This window comes from Stegastes partitus, unplaced genomic scaffold (genome assembly GCF_000690725.1).
Source record: "Stegastes partitus isolate 25-593 unplaced genomic scaffold, Stegastes_partitus-1.0.2 Scaffold317, whole genome shotgun sequence".
NCBI lineage: Eukaryota > Metazoa > Chordata > Actinopteri > Pomacentridae > Stegastes > Stegastes partitus.
The window spans coordinates 1-17604 of NW_007578048.1; the positions used below are offsets into that span (position 1 = coordinate 1).

General features: G+C 44.4%; 1 protein-coding gene across 1 annotated transcript in view; it reads right to left on the reverse strand.

Annotated features, from left to right (window-relative positions):
- Positions 1 to 4606: 4606 nt before the first annotated feature.
- Positions 4607 to 17604, reverse strand: part of LOC103358522 (transmembrane protein 132C) — a 269564-nt gene continuing 256566 nt past the window's right edge. The window contains exons 7-16 of the mRNA XM_008283522.1: positions 16114 to 16319; positions 14554 to 14617; positions 14282 to 14413; positions 13593 to 13670; positions 9870 to 9932; positions 9089 to 9217; positions 6532 to 6660; positions 6135 to 6428; positions 5714 to 5988; positions 4607 to 5237 (exon numbers count right to left, since the gene is read on the reverse strand). Of these exons, the coding sequence (XP_008281744.1) occupies positions 4607 to 5237; positions 5714 to 5988; positions 6135 to 6428; positions 6532 to 6660; positions 9089 to 9217; positions 9870 to 9932; positions 13593 to 13670; positions 14282 to 14413; positions 14554 to 14617; positions 16114 to 16319 (2001 nt within the window). The remainder of the gene's footprint in view (positions 5238 to 5713; positions 5989 to 6134; positions 6429 to 6531; positions 6661 to 9088; positions 9218 to 9869; positions 9933 to 13592; positions 13671 to 14281; positions 14414 to 14553; positions 14618 to 16113; positions 16320 to 17604) is intronic.

Genomic DNA, 17604 nt, shown 5'->3' on the forward strand with positions numbered 1-17604 from the left:
CACACTCCGGTGAGGTGGGCAGTCCGCCACAGGGAACAGAGGGACGTAAACTTTATCTCGGATCTCCAATTCCAAACTTAGTCGCTGTAATCCAGTCGGCTACAAAACATTATCTTAATTAACTTTCGGTGTAAAAGCCTCTCCATCACAGAGAGCCCTGCTGGGGATCCCGGTGGCGGCTCACAGCAAACGTTATGCGATTAACCAAATTAGCAAACGATCTGAAAGACTCCGTCGTCCCCACAGGTACGTTTGTCACTTCATGTGTGAGATGTGGCCGTCCAGCCCGCTCCGTCAGAAAAAAGGAAAGAAGAAGAAGAAATCTTGCTGTTGGGAAACATAACTCACCTTGACATCGACTTCAGCTGGATGCAGTTCATAAGCAGCAGCCATCATTCGTCACTGATGGAAACTGTTTTTGAGATTTTTAACTGAAAAAGTCCTGAAACTCTTTTACAAGTAAAATCAACCAGAAAGGAAACGTACCAACTCTGGGGTTTAACCGGAAGTGGTAACGTGGAGCGGCCAATAAGAGCTGCTGTCATCATTTATGGAGTTCCTGGTGGAGGATGTTCTGATGTTTGCTGACTTCACTTCCTCCCTCTGGCTTGGAACCACAAATAGTTTTCCTGGATGACTCTCTATTCCCAAACTACCGCTCCTAGATTCAAACGGTGTGTTTAAGTCACAGATGGAATCCAAAATAATCCAGGGTTTGTCTGTTTATAAGCCCTATGACTGGAAGACCACCAGAGCTTGGACTCTAGAAATGTTGTTTGTTATCATATCTAATGTAATATATATAATATCTGGTGCACTGCTGCAAACGTCACTCGGTCGCTGTCCATCTTGGGTCACCATGAGCTCCATAAATGATGACAGCAGCTCTTATTGGCCGCTCCCCGTTTCCACTTCCAGTTCAACCCCAGAGCTGGTACGTTCCCTTTCCGGTTGATTTTACTTGTAAATTTATTTTGCACTTCCCGGCCACCGTAGAAAACACACACATCATCCTACATGAACCTGATATTCAGCTCAGGTTGTAGATTTTCGGACACTCTTCACAGCAGAACTTCCAGCTCCATGCTCGTACGGCCGTCGTGTGTTTTATGAGTGAAATTTAACGGCAGGAAAATGTTGTTTTATATGAAAAGACGAAGGAATCGGCTGTCGGGTTTTGGTTACGGGTCTTTATTGGCCTCCATGAACCATGTTTAAACAATGACAATAGCAAAAAAGAAAAAACAAACTAAACAAAACAACCTTCAGGGTTGGTATCGGCTAGCACCTCGTCTGCCTCCAGCGTGTCCAGCTGCTGCCTGTGGTCCTTCTGCTGGAGCTACTCAACAGCTGGACACTGTTTGTAGGGTTATATATATGTATAAGGTTGGTTCTCTGTAACACGGTCAGACGTAGCCACTGTAGAAGTCCTTCAGTTGTTGGTTTTACTTCCTGCTTACTGAACTACTGCTGGAGGAATTGTCTTTTTTTTTTTTTTTTTTAGAATTTGTATGCATTGGGCTGTAAACGAATCAGTTGGGAGAAAATACACATAAATAATGTGGTTTTATGTTATAGTGGGACAGAGAGGACGTCTACAGTGGCTGGAAACTTCTCCAACAACAACAACAAAAAAAGAATAATCCTGCAGCTCAAAGTCACCCAAAACCTTCCACGTCTTCATAAAAACCTGTTTGCATTATTAAACTAAAAAGGAAATGAGATGTATTCCTGCATTATGTCGTTAGTATGAACTGAACACACCGCGGTCACCTTCCTCCTCACCGCTACGCCCTCGCTTTCCCCGTGTAAATATCACCTTCACAAGATTAATAATAAATAATAATAAAAAAAGAAGACGCTGATGTAAATTGGTTAAACATGAACAGCCGGAGATGGATCGCCGGGAGACACGAGGCGTCCAGTTGCTCTGATGTGTCCGAATAAAACGAGGTTCTGAGCCTACATTGTTCAAATCAATTAACAAGTAAAACCCTCCTCTGCAGCCGCGACCTCCTGAAAAATAACCGTCTATGTTTTTAAGACAACTCCTGGTGGGCTGAGCAGTCGTGGAGGAAGCATGCAGTAAAAATCCTTCCTCGCCATTCGTGGCTACGAACAAACAGCAGATTTCATCTAAATAAAAGCTGAAATACCCCCAAAATTCAAAAACAGCCTTGGATTTTTTTTATTTTTCATTTTATTATATATTTTTTAGCTGATACCATTTTAAAATAAATCTAAACAAAGGGAGTGAACGGCTGTACGATTAAACTCACAGCATGTAAAGAGTCAAAAGGGTTTTTTTTAAAGAGCTGCTACACGTTTACCGATCGATCTCATCCAGCTGATCCTGTTGATCACAGCAGTCTGGTGCCTACATGACAGTAATACAGTCGTGTGTCCAGAACATACAGTCCGGCTGGCAGCAGAACATCTATTGCTTTGGTGGAGGCCGTGCAGCCCGGTTTAGTTTCTGCCTCTCAGTGCTTTTGTCTGTAACTCTGGGTTGTGATTTCACTTTTATCATGAACGCTTGTTCAACAAATGACTGAAAATAGAGACTATCTGTAATAAATCCAGATTGTTTTCCCTCCGATGAACATTTGGTTTCTGAAACGGGCTTCCTCCATTTTTACATCTCATCGCGGAGGTAAAGCGACTCCTACCCTGTACAAAGACAAGAACTCATCCTAAACAAAGACAGGAACATCTTTAGAAAAAAAGAAACCAGTAAGATCACGTTCACATTGTGGTGGTGGTGGTGGCAGATAGCATCGTGTCCGCTGCACTGTAAAATGTACAAAATATCACCATGTGGTCGGCTAGTGACCTGCAGTCTTATTCACAAGCACTTTGAAGCATGTTTATTTATTTACAACATACAGTGTACTCTGAAACAGGAACACATTTATAAATAAATATTGCAATCTTAACAATCTTACAGTTCTCCTTGTTTTTGTTTTTATTTTTATTGTCAGTTCTTCATGACTCGTCACCTGAGCTTAACGAAGGTGAGGCAGCCTCTGCCTGCTCGGTCTCCTCCTGGTCTGTATGTGCTATCGTTCACCAGCAGGTCTGTTGTTTGTCAGTCTGTGTCCTTGGCCTTTCTCTCTTTCTTCCCTCACCCTCACAAAAATGTCAATTTAAATAAATAGATATCTAGGAGAAAGAAAAAAAAAAAAAAAGGAAAAAAGAAGAGGAATCATATATTCTTAAAATCTTAATAAATCTCTGAAATAAAAAGCTACAATTAAGATCTTCCCAAATTAGGAAAAAACAAACAAAACAACAAAATCAGAACCTTCTATTTATCAAAAAGGACAAACAAAAGGGAAAAATATAGCTATTTATAACAACGTTCAGCAGATGTTTCTGTTCGTTAGGTCGTCGTTCCGTTTTCATTTCTGTCGTATTGGCGCATCCCGTTAGCTCCACGTACGACGCTGCCGTCCGCCTGGTCGCCTGCACGGTACGTTTTCACTGATCCTCATTAAGAAGTCTTCATCCAGCCCCAGCCGTCCCCCTTTTACTTTACAGACAGCGTTTCACAGCAGGTCACTGTAGTTCACAAACCGCCGTCCAATCGCAGACGAGGAGGAGGGGGGGGCCCAGGGGGAGCGACGGGATTGGTTCTGAATCCGGGGAGAACGCCGTCATTGGCTGCAGGGTTTCAGGAAACATAAAGTAAGCCTCAAATATGGCTAACGTCCTGTCCTGTTTGTAATTGTGCAAGATTAAATGCCTCTGTCTCGGATCCAAGGGAGAAACAGTCTTTTGACCCTCAGTGCCCTCTGCTGTCCGAGGAAAAGAGCGCGACCGCCCGAACTCCCGCCGGCGACCGCAGAATGCCTGGATTTCTAGTCGAGTACTTGGAATATATATATTTTTTTTTACATTTCACATTTTACCGATGAGCGATGCCAAAAAAACAAAGGGGCCACATGGTCGAACGAGAACAGACGGTTTCTGTGATGAGCACCGATTCTTCAGAGATTCTTCACGTAACCAGACTTCAGCAGACTTGGCAGGTAAACGATGTGAATTAAAAACTAGATCAATAATTAATCAACAGCTACAGCCAACGTTGGCGATATACCACATGAGTAAAAAAGACTTCTGAAGTCAGGACGCGATGCAAGTGGTCGCCGTCCTCATTTAAATGTATAGTGGCTTAATAAGGTTTGTCCAATAACATACCCTGAATTTACTGTATAATGTATGTATACAATGGTTCACTGCTTCTCTGAAAGTAAAGAACCAATAGTGACTTTATTATTGATTTTTACACTAATATTTTCACAATAAATAATACAAAACAAACTCAGAATGTTCATTATTTGCTACCATTAATTTTTAGTGTGAGCTAGTGATGACTCTATGCTTCCCGCAGCCTCAGAGGAACCACATGGAAGCATCCCCAGAACTGTCCGTCCCATAAACTCGTCACCACGCTTCACGTTCCCGTTAGCGCTCCCACGTTCCCGCTATTCTCCCTCCACTAATCCATTGCAAAGGCATTACAGGTGAATTGTACTCATTGTCCATCCTCCCTCCTGCGCTCGTCCTCTGCATCCCCGACATGTCTCAGTCTCGTTCCCATCAGTCACAGATTGTCTTGTAGCCTCTCCATGTAGGTTCTGATTTCCGACTGACCCAGGTCCATATCCTGACACACCCACTTGATGTCATCCTCGCTCCCGTTGGTCACCAGGACGGAGGAGTTGGTGTACGGGCCTCCCCCGCCTGAATTATCGTTGGGCAGGACGGTGGCAAAAGACGTGAATTTGACGCGTTTGCGTTTGGCGGCTGCGACCGCGGCTGCCGCCGTGGCTCGGGGGGAATTATTCAGATGCTCCGCCTGGCCGGTGACGTCTTTGCCGCCAGTAGTGATTGCTGAAAGGCACTGATGCGGTTCTGGGACGGATCTGGGCAAGGTTTGTCCGTGGGTGATGCCCCGGTGTCCGAGCGTGCCGCCGCCGCTCCCGCTGATGGTGCCCATGCCTGAGCCCACACCCATCACCAAGGTGTTGCCGGCGCCGTTCAGCAGGTACTTGTTCTCCTCGTATCCTCCTTCGTTCCGGTCGATGATGGTGGTGCACTCGTCGGGCAGGCCGCCCTGGCACTGGTCGGAGTGGTCGGCCAGGAGGTCGGCCTCGTTGCCGAGCCACACCCAGTCGTGGGCGTGGTTCATGTTGCCTCCCGCCTCCAGCACGGGCACCTGCTTGTGACGGTACCTGCAGACGGAGGACGATAATTAATCTGAGGTGGAGGTCACAGTTTTGAACACATGTAATTTCAGGCTGATGTGGTTTTAAATAGAGAAAATGAGCCTCTTTGTCTGTGGGCTGCAGGAAGGTGTGGAGCAGAAGGTAGTGAGACACATCAGACGATACTGGATCATCAGAATATTTCAGAAAGGTTCAGATAAAGACCTGAAACTTAACTAGCAGACGAGGGGCACTGAAATTAATAATGAGTTCAACATATATTTGGACCAAAAGCATCAGATTGAACATTCAGACTCAAATAAAAACCAGAAAGAAATCCGTAGGAAACAAGTCTGGACTGGATTTAGCCAAAAAACAAACACATCAGCGTTCGATGTTTGGTGTGTGGATCCTCTCTCGAACTGGGTCGATGCCTGACTATTTAACAAACATTTCACTTCTATTGCTGAGTTTATACGCTGAGCTCGATCGCAGGGTTTTACCTGAAAGCGAAGCTGACACAGTTGATGAGGAAGACCATGATCGCCAGGCAGAACACTCCCAGAAGGGCGTACATCCCAATCTCCAGGTCTGACAGGCCTCTGGTGGTCTGGGCCAGCTCGCTGTTTCCGGTCCCTGGCACCTCCACCTGCGCTGGGTAGCTGCTGTAGTCCCCTGATTGGTTGGGACCGCTGCCTCGACTGCTGCTGCTTCCACCGCTGGCAGCTTTGCCGCCGGACGCACGGTGGGTGACTGTGCTCTTGGTTGTTGTGCTAACCTGGAGAAGGAAAATAGATTTTATTTTCAAAGTTGGTTTTTGTATATTGTTCACCTCCATCCCCAACCAGCCACTGAGCTACCAGAGAAACCAGTGATGTGTTGATGAAGACTACGGTTTATCATCCATTTCCTGTTTCCTCCCACCTTCCTCATGGCTCCTTCCTCCCGGTCCACTGCTGCGCTGTTGGACTTCCAGTCTCCATCCTTGGTCCGCTGCTCGCTGGTGCTGTTGTCCATCCCTCCGTCCTCCGGTCCGCCTCTTCCCATCACTCCTCTGTCCTCGCTCTTTGCTCCAAACTTCACCACGACGTTACCGACTCCAGACGCCAGCACGCTCTTCCTCTTGGACTTCTGGCACGTTTCGGAGATGACCATCTCGACACGAACCAGCGTTCCTTGTCCGTCGCCTTCTGCCACTAGGATGGGCCAGTGCTGCTCCTGATCGACACAGATGTTGTGGAGATGAACAAACATGTGACCCTAGTGAGGATTAAGGTGTGTAGACGATGGATGGATGATCAGATAGAAGCAGCAGCTGTACCTGGTTGGTAACAGAAATGACGCTTTCATCCAATGAGACGGCTGAGAGGAGGAAGTCTTTGGGATCGTAGATGTCGAGCGGCGTCACTGAACCGTCGCTGTACTGGATCCACGCACTGATCGCAGCCTCCTGAACGAGAGGAAAACAAACAGTACGATTACAAGCCAAGCTTCCAAATGCAGTGCTCGAGTTGAGTGAAATGTCAAAGTTTGAACCTTTATAATTACTTTGTTTATTGAGCTAAAGGAACATCATCGACAGCTGAAAGTGCATCGCCGTCCACGTGAACGTTTAGTGTCTATCCCAGATGTTCATTCTGCAAAACGTACTGATTAAATGAAGAAACGCTCTCATCCTGCCTGTACTGCTGTGTCTGTACAGCAACATGACAATAAACTGGATCGGATTTAAAGACGGTGGTTGAGGGCTGCAGAGCTCTAAGACACGACTTGAACCTCCCTGTTGTCATCAGATGCCGGCTGCTGAAGACAGCGAGCCGAAACGCTTCATACAGGTTGAAGTTTTTGGAGCCACATACGAAAGAACCAAGAAGAGGATATTTGTATTCATTAGGTGAACTGAGCTGATGGATTTCAAGAGCCCAGGCCTCCTGCATGAATGCTCCTGTAGCTCTTTTCCTGAAACCTGATTTTTTTTTTTGAGAATATGTGAAGTAAAGATATTCATCGGCGGCGGCGGCCTTGGTCGCCTGACAGCGCGATCTTCAGTATAATGGAAATAAATAGCACGCTGCGACTCTTGGAGGAAGACACAAAGGGAGACGTCCACCGTCCATCCGCCCACACAGGCAGCAAACAGTCGACGTGTAAACATCACTAACCAACACCTAAACGCTTCCTTTCTCTTCCGTCTTTATCTTTATAACACTACGACTGCAGCAACGTTTCCATGAATAAAAACTGAATTCAGCATCTTTTTCTTTTCTCTGCTTGTCTTTACGTGATCCTCTAATTCCCCCTTAATAAAAACCTCTAATCAACACAACAGACAACGATGGTTCAGGTAAAACACAACAGAAACTAATTAAGATCCAACCAGAGGAGCTTTATCTCTTCCCTCCTCTTACGCTCACATTAAATTGTCATTTTCTCCTCCGCTCCCTCGTTTCCCTACAGTCTCCTGCTTTTTATATCTTTTCATCCTAATTTCTTCTCCTCCAACAACATCCCTCCACAGGTAACGCTGAGTGACGTAGATAAAGAGCTGCTGAACGGTGCTTTCATTGCTGCTCCTCGTCTCAATTAGCCCTCAGATAGAAATAACGACGTGAGCTATTGTTTGATTTAAAAAAAATGTGAAAAGCAGGAGGATGGAGGAGGGATTGTGGGGAGAGAGGAATGAGGGGGAATATCTGCAGATAGTGAGATAGAAGAACCTCTGGCAGTGTGATTAGAGTCCAGCGACACGGCGCCCTGGAAAGACAACGCTGATTAGAATGGAGTTTAAATGATCCTGTTTGTTGGACATCGTTTGACAAACGTCTCGCTGGGATTCTTTTTTAATGGATTACATTTTAGGTTTCACAGAAGAAAAACAGACCTTGTGGCGAGCTGTAACCGATCTAGAAAGCGCTGTAACGTGGAAGTTAGTCCTAATTAGAGCCTGATTAGAGATAATGCTGGCGGTGCAACATCACTGCTCGGGTTTTATGGTTACAAGCTTTGGGGTTTTACTGTAAGAACAGAAGGAGCTTAAAATGTGTGATGCAAACTTAAAGACAGCCACGTTCATCATATGTGCAAATTACACTGAAAGCAGGGACGACCTGCAGAGGTGGAGCTACGAGGAACCCACGGCGCACTGACGTCTTTCTTCATCGTTTTTGGACGTCCAGTGCTGGTCACAGGCAGGTGCTGAACGTCTAGTGTTGACGTCCACAGGACCTCTACGTAAAGGCGACATGTGGTCCAGATGTGGTCGTTATGGACGTCTTGTCCACCTCAAATTTAATCTAATTTTAGAAATGATATTTATGGTATTTATGCTGCCTATAAGACGTCCATAAGACGCCCTGTGTCAGGGGGAGTTTTCCAGGAGACATGTGAAGCTCAAGTGGATAAAATGAAGTTAAAATCATTTTGTTAAACACAGAAGGTAAATTCTTCAATGACAGCTTTGTTTTGATTCCTGGAACCAGAAGCATGACATTTATAATCATGTCCGTTTTCTGCACCTGTCTGAGACTTCCACATGACGTCGACAAAAGTTACCGAGACCAGCGTCCAAATGTTGGACCGCATGTTGACGTCCAATCGGGTCATGGTTAGACGTCCAAACAGCGGACCTAGTTTGCACGTCATATAGACGTCCATAATTGGTCTTGGACCGACGGACGCAATATGGACATGTTCTGCACATCCATCAGACGTCTGATGAGCAATGGTGGTCCGGTGAGCAATGCTAATGCTAATGGGCTAAAAAAGCAAGTCCTGGTAAGAGAATTGGTTTAAGGTCCAGCCAGGGTTAAGATGAGGCGAGCGCCAGTTAAAAGTTAAGCTAAGTCTAATGTCCTTTGTAGACCTGCAGCATCTCCTACCTGCTTGGGCGTGTGCAGCAGGTCCGTCGCCGTCGTCGTCAGCTGTATGGCCTGGGAGTTTCCTGGACTCGCCGTCATGCTGAGGGACAGAGAGGCGACCAGCTGGACTCCCAGGTCTGTGATGGTGACCTGGACACACAGAAATCTCATTCACTGGACGAGTCTGAGTTCCCTCGTAGCAGCACGACACAGAAGGGACGCTTGTTCACGAGATGATGAAGATCTCCGTTAGTGTTTAACCTCGTTAACGCGCCCATAAGGAGTTTCTTTAATATGCAACGAGACACAATGATGACTGTCCCAAAAACACACATTCAGACTTCCTGCCAACTTGCAGGAGGGAGTTTCCGGATCAGCATTGTTCTGCAGAATCAGTTCCGTGTTACTCCAATATTACAGCTCGCCATCGTAGTTTTAGAGCTTTTAAGCGGAGGTGAGCTGGTGTGCTCGAGCTGCAGCAAGAAGGGCGGGATGAGTGCAGATAGAGGACTTCACAGAGCTGCACATTCTGGAGAAGGCAATGGTCTGAAGCTACATCCAAACCAGTTCTAGGTAGGAACGGATTCTATTCATTAGCGTCTAACGAGCTCTAAGAGACGATTAGACGGTTAATCGATGATACTGAAAGTAGAACTGATATTTAGAGCTGGACTTTCAACATGAGAAATTCAATAAACAACAACAGTCATAGATCACAGCACACACCGACAGAGGACGTCTACAACCCACTTACATGTTAAAGCATCAGGTCATATATGTTATAATATATATGTGATGGTACCTTGTCATCCAACACGGTCACCGTCTTCTCTGCCAGAATAGAGTCGGACAGCGGGGACAGAACCTGCAGAGAACAACCAGACAACATGTGAACACGTATGTGTTTAACTTCACCTGCCAGTGCAGGTAAATCAAAGTCCAACCAAAGGACGAGTTGGTGATTGGATGGATTGAATGACAGCTTGTGTTTCATAAGGTTGCAGAAAAACTGTGGGAATAACAAGATGTTGTGGATTTCTTATAGCCAAGGCTGGAAGACGATGAAGGACAGAGTTACACAGTAAAAGCACCAAAAATATGAATTTACAAGTTAACCCTAAAAGTGTGTTTGGATTTAAAATTACAGGATATTTACTGAACCTGAATCAACAAAAAAAGCTTTAATTTACTGATATTTGCTGTTATTTCAAAGAAAAAAAAATACGCATATCAAAGACTTGGAAATGGTAGATGGTTTTCTATTATTTGACAGGTTTTCCCTGTTTTGTTAAATTACAGATAAAAACTGGAAAAATCACAAAAATATATTAATTTACATTTTAACCCTAAAAATATTCATAACAAAACGATGCTTGGATGTAAAATGAGAAGAAAAAATATACATATGAAGGCCTGGAAAATTAAAACTATTATTTTACAAGTTTTGTTAAATTACAGATAAAACTAAAAAAATGTTGTTTTCTTCTTCTTCTCCCTTTTCTTAAAAAAAAAAATAAAATAAAATCTAATCATTTATATGTTGACTGTATAAAAATCAAACAGAGAACTGTACATAACATCCATATAAATAAACTCAATTGTTACAGATATTAATTTTCTGTTTTAAAATTTTAATCATAAAATTACAATAAATTTTTACTGTATTTAAAACTGCAAAAAAACAACAGCTATCCTTTACAGCTATTTACCTTCATTTGAAATAAAAATAAAAACCATGTATATCAGGTATTAAAAATGGTAAATATATTCTTATTTTACAGATTTTAAATGTGTTTAATTTACACGTTAGGTATAAAAAAACAAAAATAAAAACAATAATTAATAAATCGTAATTAATTCTTTTATAACATGGAATCATAAAATTACTTTAAATCCTCAAATTTTTAAAAAAATTTTTGTTTCATTTTTATTTAAAATTCTTCCTTATAAACATTATGATAATCCTTTTTTTTCCAATTTTAATTTTTTCTGGCACCCTTGTTTCCAGATTTTATTTTATTTTATTTTATTTTATTTTATTTTTTACAGAATACCTTGAACACAGCGATGCTTTGAGCCACACAAACTGGCAGTGAGTCAGTGTTTAGCTCTCACTAAACCAACACACTCTACACACTACGTTAAACATCTTTTCTAAGGCCGATGCTGCCGGTACCGCCTGTTCAGGCTCAGAACCGCTGCTGCTGTCGTTTCACATCACAGCGGTGATGAAAACATCTGCACACGCTGCCTCCTGCCTTCCAGCTGTGCTCCACCGTTCAGCTCGAGGCCAGAACTAAAAGACGACCAAACCGAGACGAGAGCGAGTGAAAGCGAGCCGGTGAGGAACGCAGATGGAGTCGGTGTCAGAGAGAGAGACAATGACAAATAGAGGAGGACAGGAAAGTGAGAGGAGGAGGAGGACGAGATGTGGGTGCACGTGGAGCGACAGTGATGGAGATTAGGAGGCCCGGCGCTGCAGCGCGCGACTCCGCCGGGCGACAGCACCACGGCCACGTCTGATTGGTGCACAAAGAAAACCTCTCAGCGAACGTGTCGGGGCGTCAAACTCAATCCCAGCGAGGTGGCAGCAACACGGTGATTGACGGCTCTGGGATTGCTCCTCAAAAGGAGGGCGAGGAGGAGAGGCTGGAGGAGGAGGAGGAGGGATGAGGGTGGAGGGGGGAGAAGAGGCGAGGCCGGGGGGTAAAATTGAAATGTCAAAGCTTCAAATGACGGCTGTGGGCTGGGAATGCTGGGTAACGTCTCCCTGCTGCTGCTGCTGCTGATGGCTCCCGGGCGGTGCACAGCTGTTTGCAGATGTGTGTGAATGCATGATGCTGAACACACACCAAAGCTTTAACACACCCTGGGACGGACTTTATTAACCCCCAGAGGGAAACTCAGGCGTCACAGCAGCACGGCGACGCAACAGAGGGGGCAAACAGGGCAAACAGGGCAAACAGGGCAAACAGGGCAAACAGGGAAAAAAGGGCAAACAGGGCAAACAGGGCAAAAAGGGCAAAAAGGGCAAACACAGAATACATGAGAGAGACAGAAATGTACAAATGAGTAGTTTGTGGGAAGGACTCGAGGATTCAAGGAGCTTTATGTGTCGTGTCAGCTCACATTCACATGTTAGTGCTGTGAAATATATTTATTGTTTTTAAGAAAAAGCCTCATAAATAATAATAATAATAAAACAAGAGTAAAATAGAAGTAAAAATACAGCAATAAGTAAAATCATCTGAACATGAAGAGCCACAGCTGGTTGTTTAGGATGATCTTATATTTTTAAAAAACTCAACGTCTTAGAATCACTTTTAATGTTTAACTGTTTTTATTTTTACCTGCCTTCTTCATCTTGTTTATTATCTTTTCATTTAATGTATTTTGTTCCTGTTTTTATCTGCTCCCCTGTTAAGCGACTTTGAAAAGCGCTCTGCAAAATAAATGTATTATTATTATTATTATTAGTTATTAGTTGTTTGGTGCTAAATATCTGTGCAGCAGTGGGGTGGACGTATTGATGCACTTGGTAGTTAAACTATTGCACATATATGGACACGGTGTGTGTGAGTCTAAACATGTGCACGTTAAATAAAATCTGACTCTAATTGTAAAGTCAGGAGCTCATGGTGCATCCTGGGGACGGTCCTCCGCCGTCACGTCGGCCTCGTTAGGATTCACCGAGTGCACGAGTGTCTTCCCTGCGTGTATAATTGGCGAGCGTCGCGCCCAGATGTCATCCGACGGTTAATTGCAGTTAGTTGTGTAACGAGCGAGCAGAGCAGGACGGTGGCGGGAGGCGAGGACGTCGCTCCAGTGTTTATGGACATTATCAGATGATTTTCTCTTTCTCTGGAATCTAAAAAGCTGTAAATACTTTGCTCGTTGAGTGTTTTATTTCTGAATGTACGACACAGATACAGTGAAAAGGATTGTGCCTACAGTCATCCTCTAATTCTAATGTATTCATAACTTCTATTAAAGAAAAGGCAAAACTCACAACAGTCACTGAAATAACCAGAAACTGACAAAAGCAATAATAAATAAAAATGTGCTAAATTACAATTTAGTGAAATAAGACGTAGCTTTTGAATTGTGGTTAAAATAATAATATAATAATAATTTTAAAAAGTATTTTTTAAATTTTAAAAAATATTTCTGTTGAACCACAATTCAAAATCAACGTCATGATTTTCATACAATTTTATTTATTTTTACTTTTGTCATTTTCAACCTAAAGCACTGAAGCTGTTTATTTCCTTCTCTAATGGGTTTTAATGGGAGGGGATGGATATATCTGACTGTACGTTAAGGTCGTCAGTTTCTAAACTTTATTATAAAAGACGAATCAAAGCGATGAACTCTGATACCACGGGAGGATTTTTAAGGTTTTTTTTCATTTCATTTTTTCTACTTTATTCACTTTAACTAGCAGGATGGTTTAATAATGGCGACAGTTATAATGATGTGACAGACAGCACATAGGGTCGCTGTGAGATAAGAGAAGACTATAAACCTGTATGGTCGTGATGCCGAGGTCTCGCCCGATTAGGATGCGTCCGTCTACCAGTCTGGCAATGCGCGGATCCTCCACCTGTGGAAAAATAACAGTCATTTATTCTGGTTTTTAAAAAAATGCTAAATGTGATTGAAATTCAACAGCCAAACATCAGTTCTATTAAAGAATTAAGACAATGATCAGAATATTGATGCCCATGTTGCGTTAATTAGCCTAGCTTAGCATAAACACTGAAAACACTAATAAAGTGTCACATTCTCTGCAAAGTTTCCATCATCAGCAGCTTCTCTCACGTTGACCTGATAACGCTTTAAATATTAATGAACAGAAAAACAACAGTTTGTGTTTTAAAACACAAAAACTGAATAAAATCAGAGAAAATATTGATTAATTTACATTTTAACCTAAAAACAAAACGGCCAAAACTCTAAATAATGTCCTCCTAAATATTTATTATTATTATTATTATTATTATTATTATTATTACTGTTATTATTATTTTAACAACATGTGGCTGTAAAACGATGTGTTTTCCTCTTTTTTGTTTGTTTTTTTAAAACAGTATTTTACAAACCAGTTATTTTTATCATTATTTAATATATTCCAGAGTTTTTAGTGTTTTTCTTTCTGGCCCACTTGCTGCCAGATTTTCACAGATTTATTTTATATTTTTCCTCCAGGTGTACCTTCAGCTGGTCCAGGACTAGATGTGTGATGTCGGCCTGCCAGTCGGCTCCCAGCATGTACACCATCTCTCCTCCCGGGTCGGACGGTTCTGCCACGAAGTGGGTGAGGACCCGCACCAGAGCGTACTGGTACTGAAAGAGGAAGGTCGCGTTTAGACCCGAACACAGACTCTACAGCAGCTCACGGTGAGCATCACGCTGCAGGAGGACAGCCGACGTCGGAGGAAGACAGGATTACAGAACCCGTGATATAAGAACCAATCAAACGGTACCTGTAGGGTGCAGCCTTTGCCCTTCCTGTCGTCGTCCTCGTCGTCCTCGCTGTCCCTGGTCGGTCTGGGAGGAGACAGAACGAGGAGGAGGTGGTGAGATTATCTGGTGATTAAATGCCCTCCTTATGCTCAGCACTCGGCTCCGGATAATCTACGGGATCATCTCTGCTCCGGGTTTCGCTCCGAGTCGGAGAAAAGACGTTTAATCTGCGTGTGACACTCGTAAACCACTTAACCAGCACAGAGTGTGATCATTAGGGAGCCTCGGTGGAGCTAATCGAGGGCCGGTTCATCGAAACGATTAACTGGAACATCACAAGAGAAAAGTTGAGCTTGAATTTTCATTTTTGCTTCGACAGAGAAGGAAACACATCATCCAGCAGCAAAGCTAACGGCTGGGTCTGCAGCAGTCAACCCACAATATGGACATCAGCCAAACAGGAAGTCTCTCTTTCTCTTTCCTTCCTCTGTGTAATGCCTACAGGCCCACACAAGACCCCACATCCAGGAGCACGGCGCCGCCTCCTCGCCTCCCAGCTGTACCTGTGAAGCCCAGGTAATATTACAGGAATCCTCTTTCCATTTCCATCCCCCGGCTGCACACGTGTCGCCGTGAGAGTCCGCTTGTGTTTCCAGTCGGGGGGAGATGAAGGTGTGTGTGTTCTGTTTGTGCGCACGGCTCGGCGGCTATCTGAGCAGAAATTGGCGAAATTGAAAAATAGGCCCGGCAGAACCGAATGGAAAAGGTGGCGAGACGGGAGGACGGAGGAGAAGCAACACACACACCGACACACACACCGATACACACACATATCGCACATAGAGGCACAAGCAAAGGCAGGAAAAACATAGAGTGGCTGTGATTTAATGAGCTGAACGCAGGTTTTAGCTAATTGTCAGCAGAGTGTGGGTTCCATTATTAAAGCCTCAGCTCAGGAGTCCAGGTGGGAGGAGGCGTCTCCAAACGAGGAAACTTCCTGCTTCCACCCTCTAAAGTCTGCGTCTCACGGCTGAAGCTGCCCCCCCATGTAGACTAAAGATACGACTAAAAATGAGCACTTCAATGCTGAGACGGAGGAAAAGAATTTACACAATAAATCAGAAGAAAAGCAGAGAGGCCGAACACGATCCTATAAACTCAGATTTGTACCAAATGTACATCACATGCCAGACTTTTCTGTTGTTCGTCTGCAGCTCTCGAACAAACACAGGAGGAGAATGAGTGGATGGTTTTTTCAACTACAGATCCCAGCTGCAAAGACAAACGTGCTAACGCTCTTCTCTGCAGCAGAGGCTCATGGGTACTGGACAGAACCCAGTACCTCAGAGACACGGATGAAATAACGTTTAAATCAGATCGTTGCATTGTCTGGAAGAACACAAGAAAACATGAAACACAAAAACAGAAGAACGCCCTCTGTCTCACACTGATTGTTAAAACCTGATCCTTTCAAAATAAAAGCACTGATACCAGGGACACACAGGGCATGCAGACCACACGATTGTTTTTGCAGCATGAATCGGACTAATGCTCGCGTCCTCCGCCGTACGTTAAATCACCTCTTGTTGGTGATGATGGGCACCCTCCAGCCCTTGACCTGGCTCAGCTCGGTGTCCGACACGTCGATCTGCAGGGGCAGCTTGGGCACCCAGACGGTGAGCTGCAGCTGGGCCGACAGGTGCAGGTAGGTGAAGTTGACCGCCAGCGACTGGCGCCCTCGCATTTCTTTGCCGTTCACCAGAACCTGGTCGCAGTTTGGGGAAACCTGAAAAGAAGCAGATATGAGTTAAGTCTGGCAGAGTTTCTACATGTGACTGAAGCAGATGCTGCCGGTTTTCAGAAGCAGCCGACGTGATGTTTGTCTCTGATTGCTGTTGTTCCTCCCGTGAAGCCGCTCTGCGCCGTAAAGGAGGGTTAATAATATGCTGCTTCCCTCCACATTAGTGGCATTTTGGGTTTGCGAGCGCGCGGGGATCTCCTGTCACCTCCACCAGTCTGAATGCACATCCTAAAACCAGTAATTCACACTGACTCCAAGACATTAGGATAATTACTCTGAGTGTGTACGACCACCTGCGAGAACACCGACAACTTAAATAAAATGTCCGTTAATGGAGCCTCTGAAAGCAGCGCTACACGTGTCTGTTTGCATAATCATGTAAATGCAGGATGTGGTTTCAGAGCAGCGTTGTTTGAAGTGAAGCGCACACAACGCGTGTAGACACTGGATTACTATGGTTGTGCTTCAGGAAGTGGACAGCAGCCTCACAGACAAGCTGACAGGCAGAACAACGGAGCGGGCCGGATCTGGCTCGGCTTCGTTTAAACCCCTCTCACTCCTCTGACTGTATGACGGATCGCCTTGACGCTCTGTGGACGAATCATCCCACGAGTTCCACCGGCAACGTCTTCATACGAGGAGGCAGCTGATCACAGCCCGGCGTGGGCTTTAACGTTCAAACGCTTGTTTTTTTAATCGTCTTGCACCTGAAGCAAACAGTAGGAAACAATGATGAGCCTAAAGTCAGGAGGCACCACGACATCGTATCTAAATGGACATCCACAGCTTTTTAATGCCACTTTCTTATGGTTCATTCAAACATATTTTAGAGAAAACTTTGTCAGGAGAACTACAACCCTCCAGAGTAACTCGTGCTCATTAAACCACATCGTGTCTCCCCCTCTGATTTCTGACTCTTTATATTCCTACAGCTGCTCATTCACTCCTGGCAGCTCGGTAACTTCTCCTCCTCCTCCGTCTCCACCCAACACTTATCCTCCTACACCTTCCTTCACGTCTCCACCTATGTTCTCTACCTGCCGTTTAACATTCGGCCCATTTATGTCCGACTTTCTCTTTCAATCTACTTTCATGTTTTCTAAAACCTCCAGTTTCTAAGCTGATGTCCTTCCTCCACTTCACCCCGTCACAGGTTCCTACCAGGTCTCCTCAACACCGGGTTCCTCTGATACGATATCAGATCAGCACTCGACAGGTCGACTTTAATTGCTTCAAGTCTTTTTTTTGTTTTTTACACCTGGTATCAGAG